The 22514-nt window shown below is 44.3% G+C and overlaps 1 protein-coding gene across 3 annotated transcripts in view; it reads left to right on the top strand.

The window, feature by feature from the left end:
* Positions 1–22514, top strand: part of LOC132896514 (uncharacterized) — a 165323-nt gene that overhangs the window by 22507 nt on the left and 120302 nt on the right. For all 3 annotated transcript variants that reach the window (XM_060937402.1, XM_060937401.1, XM_060937400.1), the window contains exon 8: positions 12945–13107. In XM_060937402.1, coding sequence (XP_060793385.1) covers positions 12945–13107 — 163 coding nt within the window. The remainder of the gene's footprint in view (positions 1–12944; positions 13108–22514) is intronic.

Raw genomic sequence — 22514 nt, 5'->3', positions numbered from 1 at the left:
CTTGGTGTATTCCTCTGTCTATGTGGTCGTTATAAGTGGCTGCTTCTTTGAAAATGTCCTAGTGTGTAGTGCTAAAACAGTCCTTCAAAGCATAGGAGGCCTCCTCTGGCCACACATGTACCTGCTTTTGTGTTGGTCTGATGGCTCTGACTCTGGGTCTGTATCCTGGTCTCATCATGATGGTGATGTGATCAGAGAGACCCAGGTGGGGGAGGGGGGAGGCCTTGTAAGCTCATTTGTGGGTTGTGTACACCAAGTCCAGTAAGTTGTCACCTCTTGTTGGGAAGTCCACATGTTGATGTAGTTTGGGCAGTAAAACCTTTAAATCTGCATGATTGAAGTCTCCTGCTGTGATGAGGAATCTGTCTGGGTGCGCTGTCTGTTGTTCACTGATGGCCTAGCAGAGTTCATCGAGTGCCTCGCTTCTAACGTTGGTGTTAGCAGTGGGAGGGATGTAAACAGCAATGAGCAGAATTGATGTAATCTCCCTCGGTAGGTAGAAGGGTCGGCACTTGATGATGATAAACTCCGTCAGCAGAGAACAGTGTTTGTGCACAACAGTAGCATTCCGGCACCAAGTGTCGCTGATGTAAACACACACTCCCCCGCCACGAGTCTTGCCTCCTTCCGTAAAGGCTCGGTCAGCACAGTAGCATGTTAGCCCGGCTAGCTGGATAGCAGAGTCCGGGATGTTGTCGTTCAGCCAGGATTCCGTAAAGATGAAAACACAACAGTCCCCCACATCATGTAGCGCAGATCTCATGAGTTCCATGTTATCTATTTTGTTGTCTAGTGAGCGTACATTGGCCAGAATGAGGGATGGTCTTGTGGGTCTGTGCGGGCTAGCCTAGCCCGGAACCTCCGCACTTGCCACTCTTCTGTTTTCTCTCACACTGCTTCCAGCACCTCCTCTCTGGGTGAGACACAGCAGGCGAGTCTGGTGATGTAGTAGTCCAGTGGAGAAGACCCAGGCCTCGAAGTTCCTCTGCCGTATGACTTCCTGGTCCAAGATGAGATGTTTGGTCAAATTCCCTATAGCCAGAAGGCAGTGGCGACGATATCTTGTGACCGACATTGTCGGTGCACTACTCGCACATGTGCGTTTACATAAAGCACAGAGACATACACTAGAACCTAGGTTTTCAAAGTGGGGGCCGCCAGGGGGCGTTAGGGGGGCCTCAGAAAGTTGGAGGGATGATAACAAAAAAATTGCGAAAAAAATATATTTTAAAAATAATTATTAAATATATTGTAATTAGTTTTTTAATCATTATTATAAAATAGAATTATTAATAATAATACATCATATCGAAACGTTGTTTGCCATGATCATCTCTCCAATTGCCTGTGACGTTGGGGTTTGCGCCATTTATCAAGCTGCTTTGCTCCTCAAGCTAGCGTACTGCTAGCGCAAAATGGACAGGTTTTTGAAGAAGAGACCGAAGGAACAAACCAACAGCCCTGCTGTGGAGGACACTGCTGCGAAGAAAAACTAAGAAGTCCTGGCCAACTAAAATCCGAAAATATGAGGCAGCATACATTAAGTATGGCTTTACAGCCATACAGAAAAATGGCCATGATTGCCCGAAATGCGTCCTCTGTCTGGAGACCCTGTCAAACGAGTGCTTAAAACCTTCAAAACTTCAGCATCACTTGGTACAAAAACATCTGACAGATGCCAAAAAAACAGTAGATTTCTTCAGACGCAAAGAAGAGCATTTGGTCGGGCAATCTGCTGCATTCACCCAGCAAGCTACTGTCCCCGAGCGGGCCCTGAAGGCATCATTTTTAGCCTCGTACCACATTGCTCGTGCTAAAAAACCTCACTCAATTGGAGAAGATTTGATTTTACCAGCCACCAAAGACATTGTCCGAGAATTGCTTGGTGAGGATGCTGCCAAAAAAAAATCGATGCTGTCACACTCTCTGATAACACCGTGAGCCGACGGATTGGTGACATGGCTCAAGACGTATCTGCTCAGCTGTTGGAGCAGGTGAGAGCCAGCGAATACTTTGCATTTCAGCTGGATGAGAGCACAGATTTATCCAATGAGGCCCAACTGCTTGTGTACATCAGATTTATTTCACAGGAAATATTTGTGGAAGAAATACTATTTTGTAAAGCACTTGAAAGAAGAACTACTGGGAAAGACATTTTTCAAGTTTTGGACGATTACATCGAGTCTAACGGATTGGACTGGACCCATTGTGTGTGGGTGTGTTCGGACGGAGCTGCGGCAATGACCGGGAAGATCAGTGGAGTGACCGCTCTCATTAAGCAGAAGGCCCCGCATGTAGTGGCCACACACTGCATGCTCCATTGCGAGGCACTGGTCGCAAAAAGGATGGATAACGAGTTGAATCAGGTACTACAGGAGGTTGTACAATTAGTGAATTTTATTAAAGCCTGTCCCATGAAACACAGACTGTTTACCCTGCTTTGTAATGAGATGGGCGCTCGTTTTGAGGGGCTGCTGCTTCACTCGAACGTGTACTGGCTGTCACGGGGCGCAGTTTTGAACCGTGTCTATGAGCTGCGGAGGGAGGTTGCAGAGTTCCTCTCATCTGAAAAGCATCAGCTGGCAGATCGGTTCACCGATGCAACCTGGATCCGCAAACTTGCATACATGTCAGACATTTTCCAGCATCTAAATGTACTGAATCAAAGCATGCAAGGACGTGACACATACACATACTCCAGGTGCAAGACAAAGTGCATGCTTTTTCCAAAAAGATCATGCTGTGGTCAAACAAGCTCCAGGAGGGAGTTACAGAAATGTTCCCACTACTTCACCAGGAGCTGCTGTCATGTGATGATTTGGGCTCTGTCTCTCCATTGATCCAGTCCCACCTGGAGCACCTCCAAGGATATTTCAAAGACTATTTCCCTGACCTCGAAAACACACATTTAAACTGGGTTAGGAACCCCTTTGCCCCTGGTGTCGGTTCTAGTCTGGACTTAAAGTCACAGGAGGAGCTGATTGAGATGACAAACTCAGGGGATTTAAAAATGGACTTTGAGGCTCTTCTCCTGTCTAATTACTGGCTACATGTAAGAAAGGACTATCCCAGCTTGGCTGACAGGGCATTGAAATGCCTTCTCCCTTTTGCAACAACCTACTTGTGTGAGTCTGGCTTTTCAACTTTAAAGGTACTCAAAACCAAACATAGAGCACGTCTACATGTGGACAATGACATGCGTATGGCACTGACGGAGATTAAGCCCAGGGTTGACAAACTATGTAGGAGCCACCAAGCCCATCCTTCCCACTAGTGTAAACCGTCTGTCAGTCACACACACACACACACACTTGAGAGTGGTTTGATTTCTTTTGTGCTGTTCTTATCAACAGTTTGTTGAAAAGTTTATTGTTCAGTGTGAAAATATTTGTGTTGAAAACATGTTAGTTAATAATATTCATATGCTAAACAAATGTAACAATTATTGAATATTGAATAAAAGTAAGAGAAAACATTCTAAAAGTTGATGTTTCTTTACATATTTTGTAGCATTGTCTGTGGGTTTGCAAAGGGGGTCCCCGGCCAGAAGCTAATGCTGTTTGGGAGGCCTTGGCATGGAAAAGTTTGGGAACCCCTGCACTAGAACACACACTTTTAGACACTAAATGCATCGCCATTTTGACAATTCTAGCGGGTTTCATTCATTTGGTTTGATAGCATGCAATATTGTTAGCATATCGCTTATCCTACGTCAGTGGCGGCTGGTAGTCTTTCAAACAGGGGAGGCTGGTCAGTTACGATATTTCCAGATTTTAAAAGAAAAAACATCAATTTTGCCCATACTCTTGCCTCTGATCTGGCTGATTGTTGGCAGCGTCACAAACTGTGAAATAACAGGTTCTTTTGGCCCATTAGCCTACTGTCCAATATACTTGATGGTGGTGTTGGGGGGGTATATTTTAACATTTTATATTTTAAAATTGTGGCATGTTGTTTAAAAATTGATCATTATTGAAAGCAGCTCTTTGTCAGGAACCTCAGCAGTAGAGCTGGGTGCCACACATTTCATTCAATGACACTTTCCCTATATTTTACTTATTTTGACTGAGAAATGTTTTATTGACAATTTTGATAACCCTTCACTTTTAATCCAGGTCTGTAGTGTGAAATGTTCTCGGCTGTGTTTTTGTTTAAAATGTTTTCCAAATTGTAGCTGTGTTTAATTCATATCCAGAGAAATATATATTCCAATATAATATACTCAGCATAAACATTTTAAATAGATTCTATATTTTTGGTCCATCCATGACATATTACTAAAGTAGCCTATTTACTGTTGTTGATGTGGGTCACTTGCTGTTAGCCAATTCACTTTCTCGTACCAGAAGAGTTGAAAGGAACGAGTATTATTCCCTACCTTTTTCACCAAGTCAATTTGAGGCGTTGGTCTACCCTGCTCTTTAATTTTAATTTTTTCCTCGAAAGGAAGACTGGAAAATGGCTTCGCCAAAATTAAATCAGCAATGCTTGGCATCCGTGCACAGCTTTCTTGCTAGCTGACTAGCCCCCTCAAGTTCAAGTTCAGTCACTCAAATAAACGAAATTTCTGGAACTAAGATAGCAAACTTGACAACACTTTATTTACAATGAAAATATATACAAACTAAAAAAGCTGGTAGAAACCGTATGTAATGAATGAAATCGAAATGTAAGCTGATCTCTTACAATACACCACAGCACTTGCGAATCCGCATGGGACTGAACTGAAATTCACCGCTGCCTGTCTATAGTTGAAACGAGCTGTCAATCAAAGAAAATATCCGGCCGCTTTCACCAATCACCAGTCTCCTCGCAGAAACTGCCATGTCCCTCCCACTGTGAGGCTGGGAGTCCGTAGGCGGGCGTTTTCGCAGTATTTGTCCAATAACCGTCTTGCATTTTGATATTGAAAAGCGCATCGCTCCCAAATGCCATTGAAGTGCACTGAGGCTGGGAGTCCATGAGACTCTGTGGGCGGGCGTTTTCGCAGTATTTGTCCAATAATCGTCTTGCATTTTGAGATTGAAAAGCGCATAGCTCCCAAATGCCATTGAAGTCCACTGAGGCTGCGCTGCATCGCGCTGTCACGAGGGGGAAAAATTCACGCACACATTAAAGTTATAACGGAATGATTTTGCACTGTAGTGGGTTGAGCACATATATTTCTATGATTCTGGATCTGAAATAGCAATGTTATAAGGTCGGCTATAACATAAGCCTAGCGCAATTCATCCTACACGATGTTCGTAATTTTTAGAGGAGGCTGAGCCTCCCTCGTTGTCTTAGAGCAATCGCCCGTGTCCTACGTGTATTACATCACTCTACACAATGGAGAATGAGTGTTGAATATGGTTTACGATATTGCATAGTTGTCAAGACAACATGATGTCACACGTCAGAGATGTAAAACTTCCGTGCTAGTAAGCAACTGTGACAATTTGTAAACAAACATGGCTGCCAGGGTTGTTTTGTCAAATATGGAAGATTTTGAGAGAATTTTGAAAGCGAAAGACGTGTTGAACACCCAAAAGGAATGTGTCTGTATAATAATAATAATAATATTGGTTGTTTTTTGTGGCATACCAGATATATTCCATTCAGCTAGCATGATATTGAACTTGTCTTCGACTCGTTCAGTGTTATGCTAGCTGAATGGAATATATCTGGTATACCACAGAAAAATGCCAGCCAATATTATTTAAATATGTCACTCAGATCCACGATGTATTTCATATGAAAAATGCAAGTTTTTCAACACAAGAAGATAAATGTCATATCTTCAAACCAATGTGTGATTTTTCTTTTTATTATATAGACACGTTCACAAACAAAAACTACCCAAATTTCTTAAAACAATTCATCAATTTCCTCACGAGTGACACATAGAGATTTGTCACGATTTTGGTTCTCCATATCCCGGATGGAGCTCGTATGAAAAATACAAGTGGTGAATGACGTATTTCCTAGTAAAACACTCGTGTGCATGTAATATAAATCATATCTTTGGTATGTGAACTGTACCAGTTCTCTTAGTTCTACTTCCTTTAATTCCTGACCAACAGGTTAGTTACCTTAGGACCTAGTTGAGTATTCCTGCTTACTTGTTCCCTTTACTGATACCAAGAGCAGTTTATGACAGTAAACATTATCCCACGCTAGGTATCATATAAAAGGTCCCCACTACTTAACACTCATCCTCATTCACATTCTGGTCTTGTCTAGGAGTTGAGCAAGTGGATTCAAGATGTTAAGTATGCATTGTAACCTTTATTTATTGCTTATTTTGTTATTGTTAAATCTGAACCATCAAAGGACGGTTTTGTATTGATGCAAAATTTGGATGCGCTTTATTTTAGTGTGTGAAGTGAAAATCGAGTTGATGAGAACAGCCTATAATGTGACCTAATGTCCCAAAAGTAGCCTCCAAGAAGCAAGCAGGAATACTGCACTAATTCCAAAGGAAGCCACAATGATGCTCCAGCTGTAGAACCTTGGTTACGAATAACCATGCATGCACCTTATGGTGCTTTATGTGAAAATTGCTTGCTAGGTTGATTCTAGTAGAGCGTATCAGACACTCACTGGCTGTGCTGTAAAAATTGTGCATGGAGACACTTATTTAAATGTCCAAATCTGTCATTGCTTAACTCTTGAATCTTGTCTATGGTGAATACTATCATTAAAAGCTTATAAGCTCTCCTTTCCAAAGAAATTGATCTTGTTATGATCTGTTCAGTACTTTGGAAGTAACAGCAGGTTGAAGTTGGTACAACAGAGTAAACTCTCTGCTCGCGGGATGTCAGGAAACTGCCAGTGATTTTTGAGTCATGGGAAAGCGCTCAGGCTCTCTCTCTTCTGATCGGTTTCTGACTGGATTACTCGTGAATATCAATCAGATAACTTTTATAGGGATGTTCTCTCACTCTCACTGTTTCTGATGAAGTATTCAGCAAAATTTTCCGTCTGCTAGTTTTGATGTTATGATTCATGGGAGACTTTAGGGTGAGCTTTCATAGCTTTATTTTTTCAAATCAAACTGATTCATGTAAATAAATAACTATTTTAGAATATAACTAGTTGTTCTGATGAAAAATATTGAGATCTTAGTGGTCGGAATGATATTTAAAAAAAAACAGAAGTCAGAAACGCGAGTATCAGTTTCAGTTCAATTAATTGGAATTGTTTATTGGATCATTTATATTCTTTCATATAAACACTAGTAGGCCCTACTTTGAAATACAAAGGCCTACAGAGCACAAAGAGGGTATTAGAAATATGCTTTTATTACTCTTTCTTATTTTGATAGAGAATGGTAAATGTGAATGATATTCAATGCTTATTTATGCATATTTTATAACCCTGTGGGTGTGTGTGTGGGGGGAGTGTAATATATATTTGTATACAATTGCATAATTAGGTTTTACTAATTTTTTTTTACACTTTGTATTCAGTATACAAGCATCTACGTGCCTGCCAATTTCCATGTAAATATCTTGGAAAATAAAGTTAAGAAAAAATATTTGATCTCATTTGTTAATGAGGCCCATTTTGGACCATGTTATCCTAATACCAGGGGCGATTTCTCAGAGACAACAAGGGAAGCCGAGCTTCCCCTAAAATTCTCTCCTCAAACTGCGGCATCTATGACGTTGAATTCTCATTAAAACAATAACTTGCATAACATAATATATGCCCAAGATTGTATTTACGTTCATAACTATCCTGTAACTTATTTGAGTGATGTCTGACGAACTTGCAGTTCGCTATGAGAATCACCTTTGCTGCCAGGCTGTAACCAGCGTTGCCAGATACTGCTGACGTTTTCCAGCCAAAATATGTTCAAAACCCGGCAAAATGCGCTTAAAACCTCCCAATCTGGCAACACTGGCTGTAACCTTTCTTATTTCAATGGGCTCTATGCGCTGGCAGCCGGGTTTCCATTGCAGTCTATGAGAGGGCTCTGAACAGCCAATTTCGGCTAGTTGTTATTGGTTAAAATCGACAAAATCGTCACTTCCAGGGAAGCCGTGTTAGGACTAGGACTGTTTTGGCCTCTAGAGGCCGCTGTTATTTCCTTTTCATGTCGTGTTTATTTTGGCCTCTAGAGGCCGCCACTGTTCCTGTGTTTTGTGTTTGTGTTAATTGCCTAATTATCTTCACCTGTGTCCTTAATTAGTTTGTCTATTTATACCCCTTAGTTCAGTCCTCTTGTCACGGAGTCTTTGTGCTGTTATGTTTATCTCCAGTTTCCTTTGTACTGTGTTTTTTGATCTTCTTAGCTTTTGTATTTTTGCACTTTGCTTTTCTTTTGGATTATACTCTTTGGTTTTTTTTTGTCTTTTGTTTTGCCCTGTATATAGTGTATATAGTTTAAATAAACCTTTTGATTCTTTTTCTACTTCCGCCTCACGCCTCTGCATTTGAGTCATCCCCCTGGTGGCCTAGTGGGGGTTTGCTGGATTATCTCACCAACGCACCAGCTGTTTTTCAGGCCCTAATCAACGACGTCTTAAGGGACATGATTAACCTATACGTTTTTGTCTACCTCGACGACATCCTTATCTTTTCCAAGACCGTGCAGGAGCACCGCCACCATGTCCGCCAGGTTCTCCAGAGGCTGCTACAGAACAATCTGTTCGCCAAGGCCCAGAAATGCGAATTTCATGTTCCCGAGGTCTCCTTTCTGGGATTTATTGTACGGACAGGCCAACTCCAAATGGACCCTGCCAAGACCCTGGCCGTCCGGGATTGGCCTACTCCCAAGTCCGTTAAGGAGGTTCAGCGGTTCTTAGGATTCGCTAACTTCTACCGCAAGTTCATCAGGAACTTCAGTTCTGTGGCAGCACCCATGTCTGACCTCACCAAAGGGACAGGTGGATCTTATGGCTGGTCTCCTCAGGCAGAAAAGGCGTTCAAAGACCTCAAGGACCGCTTCTGCACGGCACCCATTCTGGTTCTCCCGGACACCTCCCAACCATTCATCGTGGAGGTGGACGCCTCGGACAGTGGTGTCGGCGCGGTGCTCTCTCAACGTTCGGAAGGAAAGCTGCACCCCTGCGCTTACTTCTCCCACCGCCTGAGTCCTGCTGAGTCCCGGTACGATGTGGGGGATCGAGAACTGCTAGCGGTCAAACTGGCCCTTGAGGAGTGGAGGCACTGGCTGGAGGGAGCACAACATCCATTCCTGGTTTGGACTGACCACAAGAACCTGGAGTACCTCCAGCAAGCCAAGAGACTGAACCCTCGACAGGCTAGGTGGGCCCTGTTTTTCAGTCGGTTTGACTTCACCCTCTCATACCGCCCCGGCTCCAAGAACACCAAACCTGACGCACTGTCCAGACTGTTCTCTGCCACTAACAGGGAGAATGAAGTCGGGCCTATTATCCCTGTGTCCCGGATTGTGGCCCCTGTCCGCTGGGGTATTGAGGAGGCTGTCCGACGAGCCCAACGCCAGGACCCCGGTCCTGGGACGGGGCCACCAGGCCTCTTGTACGTCCCACATCAAGCCCGGGCCAAGGTTCTCCAGTGGGGTCACTCTTCCCCTCTCACCGCCCACCCGGGAGCTCGGAGGACCCTGGACTTCCTGAAAAGACGCTTCTGGTGGCCTAACATGGAGAAGGAAGTAAGGTCATTTGTCCTGTCCTGTGAGGTTTGCACCAGAACCAAGAACCCACGACAGCGTCCCCAGGGTCTCCTGCATCCTCTGACCATTCCCCGGCGTCCCTGGTCCCACGTGGCAGTCGACTTTATCACGGGTCTCCCTGAGTCACAAGGTAACACGGTCATTTTGGTCTTAGTTGACAGATTCTCCAAGGCCTGCCGCTTCATACCACTGTGCAAACTCCCCTCTGCTCTTGAAACTGCGAAACTTTTGTTTAATCATGTCTTCCGAGTCTTTGGTCTTCCACAGGACATCGTCTCAGACCGAGGGCCCCAGTTCTCCTCCCGAGTGTGGCACGGGTTCTGCAAGGTCATCGGAGCCACTGCCAGCCTCTCCTCTGGGTTTCACCCACAGTCCAATGGTCAGACGGAGAGGCTCAACCAGGACCTGGAAACCACCCTGCGAGGCCTGGCTATGGATAACCCGACATCGTGGAGCACCTGGCTGCCATGGGCGGAGTACGCCCACAACACCCTGCAGTCATCGGCCACCAAGCTGTCGCCATTCCAGTGCCAATTCGGGTTCCAGCCACCTCTGTTCCCGGACCAGGAGGAGGACGCGGGGGTGCCCTCGGTCAACCAATATGTGAGACGGTGTCGCAAGACCTGGAGCAAGGTCAGGAAGACCCTCATACAGACCTCCAGAACCAACCAGACTCAGGCCAACCGCCATAGAAGACCTGCACACGCTTTCCGCCCTGGGCAGCGTGTTTGGCTGTCCACTAAGGACCTTCCACTGCGGGTGGAGAACCGCAAGCTTGCTCCTCGCTACATTGGCCCCTTCAAGGTGGTGCGCAGGGTGAACCCTGTCTCCTACCGGCTCCAGTTGCCCCGGACTCTGAGGATCAACCCCACTTTCCATGTTTCCCTGTTACGGCCCGTACTGACGTCTACGTATGCCCCTGCCCCTAGGAACCCCCCACCCCCCCGCATCTTCCAGGGGCAGACTGTGTTCACTGTGAATCGCCTGCTTGACTCCCGCCGGGTCCGCGGCGGGTTGCAATATCTGGTGGACTGGGAGGGCTATGGTCCTGAGGAGCGCTGCTGGGTTCCTGCTCGGGATGTCCTTGATAAAGAACTATGTCGGGACTTCCATTCGGCCCATCCGGATTGCCCTGGGAACGTCAGGAGACGCTCCTAGAGGGGGGGGTCCTGTTAGGACTAGGACTGTTTTGGCCTCTAGAGGCCGCTGTTATTTCCTTTTCATGTCGTGTTTATTTTGGCCTCTAGAGGCCGCCACTGTTCCTGTGTTTTGTGTTTGTGTTAATTGCCTAATTATCTTCACCTGTGTCCTTAATTAGTTTGTCTATTTATACCCCTTAGTTCAGTCCTCTTGTCACGGAGTCTTTGTGCTGTTATGTTTATCTCCAGTTTCCTTTGTACTGTGTTTTTTGATCTTCTTAGCTTTTGTATTTTTGCACTTTGCTTTTCTTTTGGATTATACTCTTTGGTTTTTTTTTGTCTTTTGTTTTGCCCTGTATATAGTGTATATAGTTTAAATAAACCTTTTGATTCTTTTTCTACTTCCGCCTCACGCCTCTGCATTTGAGTCATCCCCCTGGTGGCCTAGTGGGGGTTTGCTGGATTATCACACCAACGAACCAGGTTCGAATCCCAGCAAAACCCTAACAAGCCGGGCTTCTCTGGGACTAAACGAGACAGTGGGAGGGGCAAGAAGCCGGGCTGATGAAGGATTATTGGAGGTGGTGTTTGAAAGACATGAGGAGGGCGGGCTCTGTCGGCGAGGAACACGGAAGCATGATCAGTCCCTAGCGGATGTCGAGAAAGTGTAGTCGTGTGCCAAAGTGCTGTCCGAATTTCTTTTCATATAAACGTTTCTTCTCATTGATGTCTCTGTACATTACTCTGTAAATAAATGTAAATATTACTCGTTGTGCTCTGTTAACTTTCATCCATTATATCAGTTTGATCATTCGTGAATTCACTTGTTTATTTCATTTGTAGTTCAATCTGGTTGTAGGCTAGCTTGAGCCTTATTGGGATCTGCAGTGCTAGCTGCAAACAGAAATTGGTAAAGTCTCTGGAAAGCACAACCAGCTAATATGACAGGGTCACAGACCATTTTCTGGAAAAGGAGTGGAGGGCAGAATTTGTGTATAAATAATGTTCATGTTCATGAATCTGAAGTGTGTATATTGTTCAGTAATGTTAAGAGAATGGTGGGCTCTGTGTTATAGGTTATACCTGGGTATAATATTCAAGGTTCTGTGTGTTGCATAGCCTACCTGGTTATGAATTTCCAGACTGTGTTGCAGAAGATGTTCAAGGATGTGTTGCACAGCTGGGTGTTGTGTTAAAGACTCTGTGTTGCATATCAGGGTATGATGTTCAAGGCTCTTCGTTGAATAGCCAGTGATTTTTGGATGTTTGATATTTTTGATTAAGGATATGAGGCACTAGCCTGGCAAGCCAGACTATAACATGAAATGTACAAGCAAAAATACTTTCTGCCACTAGGTAGGGTTGTCTAGTTCACTATGCTAATGGGGCACACCTTTCTATGCTTTGATATCCAGCCTACAGCTTTTACGATGAATGTGTAAAATGGGCTTCCCCTGTTTTAAAAACCAGCAGCCGCCACTGCCTAATACATATGTCAGTTTTCTAAAAATTAAGCCTTTTTTTCAATCTTTGATTTGTAATATCTCAAGAACAGATAAATATATTTTAATTCTGTAAAAAGTATGTTGTTCTGCATTCAATTCTGAATTCAGTGAGACCAGATTCAAGCAATTTGGCTTGAATTTGAATTTTCACCTGATATGCCTACTTCTAGGTTGAATTCTTTTGCTCCAGTTAGTGTGCAGATTTTCGCTGTTGTGCTTGCTTCTGTAGTACATAGCTGGCTTTGGTGATGTTTTCATCTTAATGTAAATGCAAAAATTTGTCTGAATTTTTATTTTTGAAACTTTATCATAAGTGTATATTGCTTTAGATGCTTAAAAAAAAAACCGAACAGTGTGAGAACATAAATATAGTGTTTGACTCCATAGTCTATGCAAGTTTTTATATTTACCTAGTATTGATTTAGAATTAAAATTATTCATCGTCCTGATTACACACAGGCCAATTTTTGTTGAAGAGAACACTACATTTATTATGTTTGTTTGCCACCATGACCTAATGCTTTGTATTTTCCCTGAGCTCATATCTTCAAGGCAGAGTGTATAAACTGTGGTTTGGATAATTCATGCCCATGGTTTATTTATTGCAAGTTCCTGTGGGGGAAATGAAGATATTGACTCTTTTTGTTGCTCTTACAGATTGCAAAGTCATTGTGGGCACGGGGAAGTCCTCAAGAAATTGAAATCGACACATCGCGTCTATATGAGCAATTTGGAGTCAAAGACCCGGGGCACTTTTCTAGCACAGAGTCCACTAATCATGTTGAAATCCTGTTAAATCCGAAAATTGCTCACAACTTCAGTAAGTATTGGACTTACCCCCCCCCCACACACACACGAAAAACAAACAAACAAACAAACAAAAAACCTTATAGCATTATGTTATGCTAAACTATATTTAAATGAGAGAAAATTATGGAAAAAATTCTGAGGCGGTCAACTTTAAAAGTGGTCTCAATTTTTTTTCCATAGCTGTATATGAATTGTGTAATTAAAATGATCATTTACTTTCAGCATAAATGAACTTTAATAGATCATAATGTTTAAAGGCATGCAGTATATGCCTGCATTTATTGGCACCTTTTAAGAAAATGGCAAAAGTGACTAAGTAAAATAAATTAGACATCCTGATGTAATTTTTCCACTCAAAACAAGTACAGACACCATGTACCTTACCTCTAGCAAAATTCTTTTATTAAGAACATCTTGGAAGATTATGCTATACAGTATCATGTTTCCCTGGAAAGTCACCTGATATGTTGGCATCTGTCTGTTTCGGGAGACAATGGACTTTTGCGCCTTGGGTCAGTCAGTGGCAGAGGTGCAGCACCTGCTGTGGCTGAACAGTCCAATTCTGGAGCAGCAGGTCTTGCTGCAGTTGCTGCATGTGAAGGTCTCAGAGGGCGGTGAGTCCGCTCTTTTGTTTCTTCTGTTGTCGTCTCTGGGTCCACTGCTCCTCTCTCCTGTGTTCACTCTGTTGGACGGCAAGCTTGACTGTCATCCTTCAGCCGCTGCGGTCAGCTGCCAGCTTCTCTCAGGTTGATGAGTTGATGTTGCAGGCTTTCATGTCCCACTTGCAGATGTCTTTATAGTGCAGAGTTGGCCTACCCACGGGTCTCATACCACTGGCTAGCTCGCCATACAGCAGGTCCTTGGGGATGCGACCATCCTCCGTATGGCTCACATGGCCCAGCCAACGCAGGTGGCACTGAGTGAGCAAAGCGAACATGCTTGGTATGTTCGCCTGCTGCAGGACAGCTGTGCTGGAGATGTGGTCCTGCCAGGTGATGCCCAGGATTCTTCTAAGGCAGAGGAGATGGAAGGTGTTGAGCCGTCTTTCCTGGCGGGCGTAGAGTGTCCAGGACTCACTGCCATAGAGCAACGTGCTGAGCACGCAGGCCTGGTATACCTTTGTCTTGGTGTTGGTGGTCAGCTTGGTGTTCTCTCACACTCTCTTGGACAAGCGGGCCATTGCTGTGGCTGCCTTGCCAATGTGCTTGTTGAGCTCTGAATCAAGGGAGAGGTTGCTGGAGATGGTGGAGCCCAAGTAAGTGAATTCTTTGACCACTCCAGTGTGTAGTCGCCTATGCAGATGTTCGGGGCAGTGCTGACATCTTGGCCCATGATGTTGGTCTTTTTCAGACTGATGGTCAGACCAAAGGCATTGCAGGCAGCTGCAAAGCAGTTGATGAGTCTCTGGAGGGCTGCTTCAGTGTGTGCAGTCAGAGCAGCATCGTCAGCAAACAACATCTCCCTGATCAGGGCTTGGCATGTCTGTCTTTGTGCATAGTCAAGCCAGGTTGTACATGCTGCCATCACTCCTTATGTGGATGAAGACGCCATCCTCAGACGTGGCAAAGGCATGGGACAGAAGCAGGGAGAAGAAGATGCCGAAGAGGGTGGGTGCTAGGACACATCCCTGCTTGACTCCACTGCTGATTGGGAAGGGGTCAGAGGTGGACCCATTGAAGAGGACCGTGCCTGTCATGTCTTCATGGAAGGATGTAATTATCCGGAGGAGCTTGGGTGGGCAGCCAATCTTTTGGAGAAGAGCGAACAGTCCTTTCCTGCTGACCAGGTCAAATGCCTTTGTCAGGTCTATGAAGGTAATGTAGAGGGGCTGTTGCTGCTCTCTGCACTTCTCCTGCAGCTGATGCAGTGAGAAGATCATGTCGACAGTAGATCTTCCAGCCTGGAATCTGCACTGAGCTTCAGGGTAGACTCTGTCAGCGAGGGTCTGAAGTCTGTTGAGCACCACCTGAGCGAAGGCTTTCCCGACAATGCTGAGGAGAGAGATGCCTCTGTAGTTGTTGCAGTTGCTGCGGTTGCCTTTATTCTTGTACAGGGTGATGTTTGCATCCCACATTTCCTGAGGTACTGATCTAGGCACTGGCACCAGCCAGTGGAAACTCCCAGCACTGGCAGAGAAGTTGATGCAGGTGTTGAAGCATGGCGATCTGCTTGCCAGCCTTGATGACTTCAGGTGGGATGCTGCCTTTTCCTAGAGCTTTGTCACAGGCAAGTGAGTCAATGGCCTTGATGAGTTCAGCCTCAGTAGGAGGGGTGCCAAGTTCCACCAGCATGGGAAGGTCCTCGATGCTGTCCAAGGAAGCCACAATGATGACGTTTTCCCTGGCATAGAGTTCCTGGTAGTGCTCTGCCCATCTTTCCATCTGCTTGCTGTAGTCTGTGATGTCTCCTGTAGAAGATTTCAGTGGAGTGGTCTTGGAAATGGCAGGCCTGAGCACTGCCTTCATGCCATTGTACATGCCTCATATGTTGCCGACATCAGCAGAGAGTTGGATGCTCTGACACAGGTTCAGCCAGTACTTGTTGGTGCAGCAAAGAGCGATTTGCTGGGCATTGCTTCTGGCTTTATGGAGGCCAGCTAGGGTCTTTTCTGATGGGTCCCTCTTATGGTTGATGAGAGCTGTTCTTTTGGCCTCAATCGCGGGTTCCAGTTGGGTCAAGCTGGCTTCAAACCAGTCAGGGTTCTTCCATGCTTTCTTGCAAAAGTGTCCATTGCTGAGGTGTAGATGGCTTCGTGGATATGTTCCCATCTCTCTGCAGCATTTCCTGTGGGGCAGTCCTGGAGAGCCTGGCTGACTGAGTCGGCAAAGCGGCCAAGCAAGTCAGGGTCAGAGGTTCTGGCGGTGTTGATACATGGGTGGCCTTTCTGCTTGGAGTGATGGATTGTCTTGGGCTGGATATTAACTAATACTCATGACCAAGGAGTGCTCAGTATCACAGTCTGCACTGTGATAGCTGCGGGTGACAAGCACGTTGTTCAGCGCAGGCCATCTGGTGATGGCAAGGTCCAGCTGGTGCCAGTGCCTAGATCTTGAGTGATACCAGGAGACTCTGTGTTGGGGCTTGGTGGTGAAGAATGTATTGGTGATGCAGAGATTGTGATAGGAGCAAAGTTCCAGAAGTCTCTTTTCATTCTCGTTGAGTTTGCCAACGCTTGAGTGCCCTAAGCAGATCGGCCAGGATTCATGGTCAGTTCCTACTCCTTGCATTGAAGTCGCCCAGGAGGAACAGGTGTTCAGCTGTGGGAGTACCTCTTATGGTTGTGTCAAGGACTTCATAAAACTGATCCTTGGTCTGCGTAGTGGAGCAGAGAATTGGGGCATATACACTCAGTATGTTGATGGTTCCTGAGTTGGTTGATAGCCTGAGGGAGAGGATTCACTCTGATCCGCCGGATGGAGGTTCTGTGGCAGAGAGCAAGTTTTTGCGCACAGCAAACCCAACACCATGTTGTCGAGGTTCCTCGGGCTCTTTTCCTTACCAGAAGAAGGTGTAATTCTGCTCCCTGAGGCTACCCTGTGATGACAGCCTGATCTCTTGCAGTGCAGCTATATCGACATTCAGCTTGTTCAGCTCACAGTTGATGATTGCCGTCTTCCTGCTGTCAGAGACCTGGAGCAGATCGTCGGAAAGGCCAGGGCACGTGGTCCTGACATTCCATGTTGTTAGCCGTAGGGAGTGTGGCCTCCCCTTGTAGTTTTTCTTTTGTTGTTTGGCTGGTGCAGTGTTTTACAGTCTGCTTGTCAAGTTGCCTCTTAGGTCCACACACCCAGTGAAGCAGGCAGACTGTGGCAGGTCAGCATCTTACTAGCTGGGGGCTGCCCAGCTTGAGGTGGGCGGTAGCTGATCAGTGGGATGCAATGATCCCTCCCACCATCGGAGTCAGCCCATAGTGCCCTTTCCTATGCCAGTCGGTGTGGGGCTTATCGCTTGTAACTGCTGGCTCCTGTGGTGTTCTGTTGCTGTGGTCAGCAGCACTGGCGTGATCTCTCCAGGGTGTAAGCCTGGGCAGGATGTATGGAGAACCTGGGCTGCCCGAACGTTAGGATCCCCCTCTCGGCCTCACTAGTGAGGTCCAAAGGAAAGCAGAGCAATATGTTTGGCACCAGGTTGGCTGCAGGAGTTGCCAGAGGGAAGTCAGTGTTGACCACCAGCCGCCTTAGGGGCTTTGCTCTGGATTTTCTGTCTGGGTTTACTCCCGTAGCCTTTTCTCCTCCCAGAGATGTCCCTCAAGGCAGATGGTGGGGCGCAGCTGCAGGAAGCTTGAGGCACGTCCTTGGACCCAGGGTCTTCACGTGCCAAAACTGTCCTGCATGCCTAGGCACTTCGAGGGTTTGGAGTCAGAGTTTTCCTTCTCCTAGGCTGGCTGCCATCCAAGGCTGATGAGCCCAGTCTGCCCAACCCAGTTATACGGCCGGGCACTCGGTCGCACCAGAACATAGCAAACTTTGTGAGAACAGGGACACCATGAGTAGGTGTTGCTGTGGGCACAGTAATGTAGAAGAGGCCATGTGCAAGTAACCATCTGCGCAGAAGTTCTGCACAGTGGCTCTGTGGCGATCACTACATCTGGAGGAAGAGGCTACCTCCCTTGAGTGTGCGGGACGTCTGGCCCAGACCACACCCATCACCTGATACCTGTTGTAACCTTGACTGTTTTGCAGATTTGAACCATGTCAACTCCTTTGTTCTGAAAAGGGAAGTTCATATTCACATATTCAGAGTAACCATGCTAGACATTACAAAAAGACACTGAGGACGGTTGCTCTTTCCTAAGGCTTCATTCATGTTTAAGCTTAAAAAATGCATCATTCCATTCATTTCATTTTCTACTTATTTTAGTACAGTAAAGAGCACCAGTAATTCAGAAGTTGACAGTATACATACACAGTGCTTTAAATATGACTTCAGCAAGCTGCACCGAGTCTTGGTCTTTAATTTAGGCATTAATAATCTTCACGGTTGATTAGGTCTAATGCCTGGGAATTGGGAGGATGCATTGGCCTGCATTGTAGTTTTGGTTTGGTGAGAGAACTTGACTGTGAGGTGAGTATTTGTGTATCTTGCAGAAGCAATCACTGCAGATGTATTATTGATCCCTCTGGAAGGATTAGGGCAAGAAGAACAGCAAAGCAGGCCATTAAAAACTCAACAGCGGATCACCTAAGGATAATGTCACATCTCACAAAACTCCATTCAGATAACTTTTCAACATATTGTTAAGCAAGGCAGATAAAGACAGGCTTTGAGAGCAAGTCAATAATTTTTCTGATTACATGTTTGCAGTTTAAGGTAAACTGCTGAAGCCATTTCGTACATCAGGCTGATTCTTTTCTGGCTGGATTATAGTTAGTGAATTGTGTGCATCCACATGAATAATTATTTCACACACTACTGATCTTGACATTCTAGGTTGGATATTTCTCAAAGTTTTCGAGACTTCCTGTAACTCAAACTCCTAAATCATAGTTGTGTACACTGCATGGGAAGCCTCAGTAACAGACTGCTTTGTGTCTTGCAGACAGGAGATTTTATAACTGCCACCAGATGGCATTGTATCAACAATAACTGACAGTGTAATGCTGAACAATATTGCAATAATTGGAGGAAAAAAAGAGGTTATCTCTGTGGTTTCAAATGATTACACTTTATGGATTCAGGCTGATAGCACTGCAGGAAATACATTGGTATCTTTGGAAAGGGGGCAAATATTAGAGCAGAAATCTTTTCCCTTTGTGAATTGGTGAATGAGTCACCCCTTTGATCACTCCTAGATGATGGATTGAAGATGTCATTGTATATGCTACTACACCGCCACTGTGCTTCTGGCAATTTTTTTTTAGGAAACCCAGGAAGAAGCTTATTGCAGGATAAAGCAGGGCTGTGACTGTTGTTATTGAACTAAGACAACATGGAGCTTCTGCTATTAAGCATGTCACTGAGTGGGATGACAGGCATAGTATTTTCTTGCATGCCCGCACTGAGCTATGATGTCTGAATTAAACAAAAAAAATTGAAGTTGAAGTAGAACCTTGAATTTGCTTTCAGCTAATATGTACATTTAATACTCACAATAGTCTTAATGTTCTGAACATTAATTAGGCCAGTATGAATATTCTACACACACTTTTATTTTGTGAATAAACATTTTTGATGTGTGTTTGGCACTTTAAACAGCAGAATACCCATTTTCATTTTGTTTATCCGCCTCTGAATTAGCTTGCAAAAATCATGTAAAGCTATATCATTTGTGAGCTACTAAGCACTCCCAAGCATTAGGCTATAATGCACTAGATTTCTGGATCACTTGGATGAAGATGTAAAATGGGAATAAGTTTTAGTAATAGCTTTAAAGCAGCATTTTTATACATAAGCCTTTTCTAAAGCATCTGCAGTGTATCTGCAGAACAATTACCAGATGCAAACAATTTCAACACATTTTCCTGTAATGAGAGAAACCCTGAATTTGAAGATATGACAGGAAATCTTACCAAAGGTATTCTTATGTAGTTTTATCTGACTGTGGAGCCATTCATTCATCTTCAGTGACCACTTTATTCTGGTCGGGGTCATGGTGGATCTGGAGCCTATCCCTGAGCGTGAGTAGAGAATACACCTCAGATTGCAAGTGGGTCCATCCCAGGGCACCATGCACATGCAATCACATGCACATTTACAGTTTCGGGCAATATAGATTGTCAATAGCCAGTCCACCTACTGGCATTTTTTGGAGTTTGGAGGAAACCAGAGGACTCGGCGTAAATCTACATGAACACATGAAGCTCCACACAGACAGTAACCTTTTTTTTTTTTTAAAGAATTTTTTTTGGCCTTTTCTCACCTTTATTGGATAGGACAGTGTAGAGACAGGAAATGGGTGGGAGAGAGATGGGGAGGGCTTGGGAAATGACCTCGGGTCAGAATCGAACCCGGGTCCCCAGATTTATGGTACAGCGCCTTATCCACCTGAGCCACGATGCCCCACACACAGACAGTAACCTGAGCCTGAGTTCAACCTCTCATGCGTCCGGTTGAAAAAGTAGTCTCCTCTCTAAAATGACAAATTATAAAGATTTATCGCCTAATTTACAAATACTTTAAAGGGGACATATTATGAAAATTCACTTTTTCAGTTCTTGTGCACATACATTTGGGCATCTGGAGCCTATCAACCCACAAACTCTGAAATAAGACACACAGTCGGTTTCTTTTGTGCTTCAACAAACCGTTCAGATTTGGCTCCCTTTTCTATATCACAAGGGGAGCTCATTAGAATTATGCTGCTCCCTCTTCTGAGTATCTTTACTCATGGCTTGAGAACTGCCCTTTGTTAATGAATATTCATGAGGAGGAAAGTGTTACCTGATTTGCCAGCAGAAGGGGGTGGGGTGAGCCATGGCTTATTATCAATTAAAGGAACAGACATGTTTAGAGTGAGTGAGAATGGAGCTGTGGTGCTTTATTCTTGTGGTATTTTTACCAAAGCATGTCACAGACATTTCATTAAGACTTCAGGGAACTGTGTCAACTTGTGGAAATGGGATATAATGTGTCATCTTTAAAGTATAGAATTCATGAAAGCATGCCTGTATTGACACTCGAACATCTACTTACATTATATAAGAGTTTTGAGTGGTCTTTTCACTCTTTTCTCAGTACAGGTAAGCAATAAAATTGTTTGTCAAAAATTGCCCATAAAATACAGATGAAGTAGATAGTGGACTAGGTTACATTTGAAAACAATGTAGTGTTACTTTAGTATGCGTGAATAAAGTTCCACCTTGGCTTTTAGTAAGTTCCCATGCATGTCAAACAGGAGGTTAACCTCAGGCATGTCCAGTGTGACAGTAAGAGCAAGATAATGCATGCGCTGCCGTTTCAACACTAACCTGGCAGAAATACTATGTCAGTGCACACAGCACAAATAGGAGATGAACATGAAAAATGCATGACACCCTCACTAGCCTGTTTGTTGGCCTCCGACACAGGCTAGCTCTCAGGCAATCTGTCTTCCAGCAAAGCTGTAAGAATGAGAAGAGCCCAAAGAAGTGTTGTATAAATACATGTTTACCAGTAGTAACAGGTGTCCTACAACCATGTGAGGAAAAAAGAGCAATTCACGTTATCCATAGAGTGGTTGAGTACGACATGGACTATCAGGGTTTCTTCACAGTAATTACTTAAAAGTTTTTGTCTCATTCACATGGTACTCTTTCATATATTCCTTTTTCCTAATGGACATTCAGCACACAGTAAAGCTTAATGTTTTGAATGGACACAGGTGGCAACATGTTAATTTATCTTTGAAGATGCTAAATGAACTGATATACCCCTGTTATCTTTCTTATAAGCTACAGTACATTGCATCAGTGCACACTTGAAGATAAGTGCCAGCCAGTTTGTTTGGTTAGTGCTCATATTTTAGCTTTATAACCTAGTTGATTGTTAAACAAGCATGGCCCCATGGCTCATCCTTTCATTCTGGCAGCAAGGTAGATACTGAAGTACTAAAATAATTACTGAATGATAAACCAAGCATGTTAATAAATGACAATATTTTTTGTCCTTGCATTGGCAGAGTGCTAGCTAGCATTCAAATGGATCCTGTCATGCATTTGAAATTCTGTTGAAGGCAAAAATATTAAAGCTTTAATATAAACAAGGTCATACTCTGTCAGGGGTATTCTCATTTCTTACTAATTAAAAGCACTCATTCACATTGGACTCAAGTAAGCTGTACAGAGTACGGCTTAATATTTAGACACAGATGGCAGCATGAAGAACTTACAGACCGTATAATGATAAGGTTAGTTACGCTTCTCATTTCCACTGGATTGTTGTTAAAGTCAGTGGTAGTTTCTGGATGTAGTTAGATTCTGTGGTATGTCTTGTTTCTTAGTTCTCACTGGAATTCTGTAATTATGTGTTCTATAAATATTCCCCATAAAAGCTAAGCAAGCATGCATGTAAACTTTAAGCTTAAATATAGGTTTATAACTAAGTGGAGGAGGACCACCAGAGTACTAGTAAGGTTTCCTGTGTGCCTGTTTCCTTACCAAGCACAAATAACAAAACTGTAACCTTGTGATTGTTACACCATGTGGGTAATGGATAAAAGGACTTAGCTTTGCTCAAACAGCTTTGGTCATTCGTAGGTGCTAAAGAAGGCAACTGGACTTGCTTGAAATCCTTAAAGACTTTTCATCTCTCATCCGAGAGGCTTCTTCAGTTCTCTCTGACTAGTGGGGATTTTCAGGTATTTATCCTCTAGTGGACCAAAAGCAACCCTAAGGAGAGTCATTGAGACAGCTTGAGCACGGAACTTGTGAACACGGAACTGCCAGTGTTGCCAGATTGGGCGGTTTTAAGTGCATTTTGGCGGATTTGAACATGTTTTGG

This window comes from Neoarius graeffei, chromosome 13 (assembly GCF_027579695.1).
Source record: "Neoarius graeffei isolate fNeoGra1 chromosome 13, fNeoGra1.pri, whole genome shotgun sequence".
In the NCBI taxonomy this organism is placed as follows: domain Eukaryota; kingdom Metazoa; phylum Chordata; class Actinopteri; order Siluriformes; family Ariidae; genus Neoarius; species Neoarius graeffei.
The sequence above is the reverse complement of the archived record's forward strand: the minus strand, read 5'-3'. Positions and strand labels throughout refer to the sequence as shown.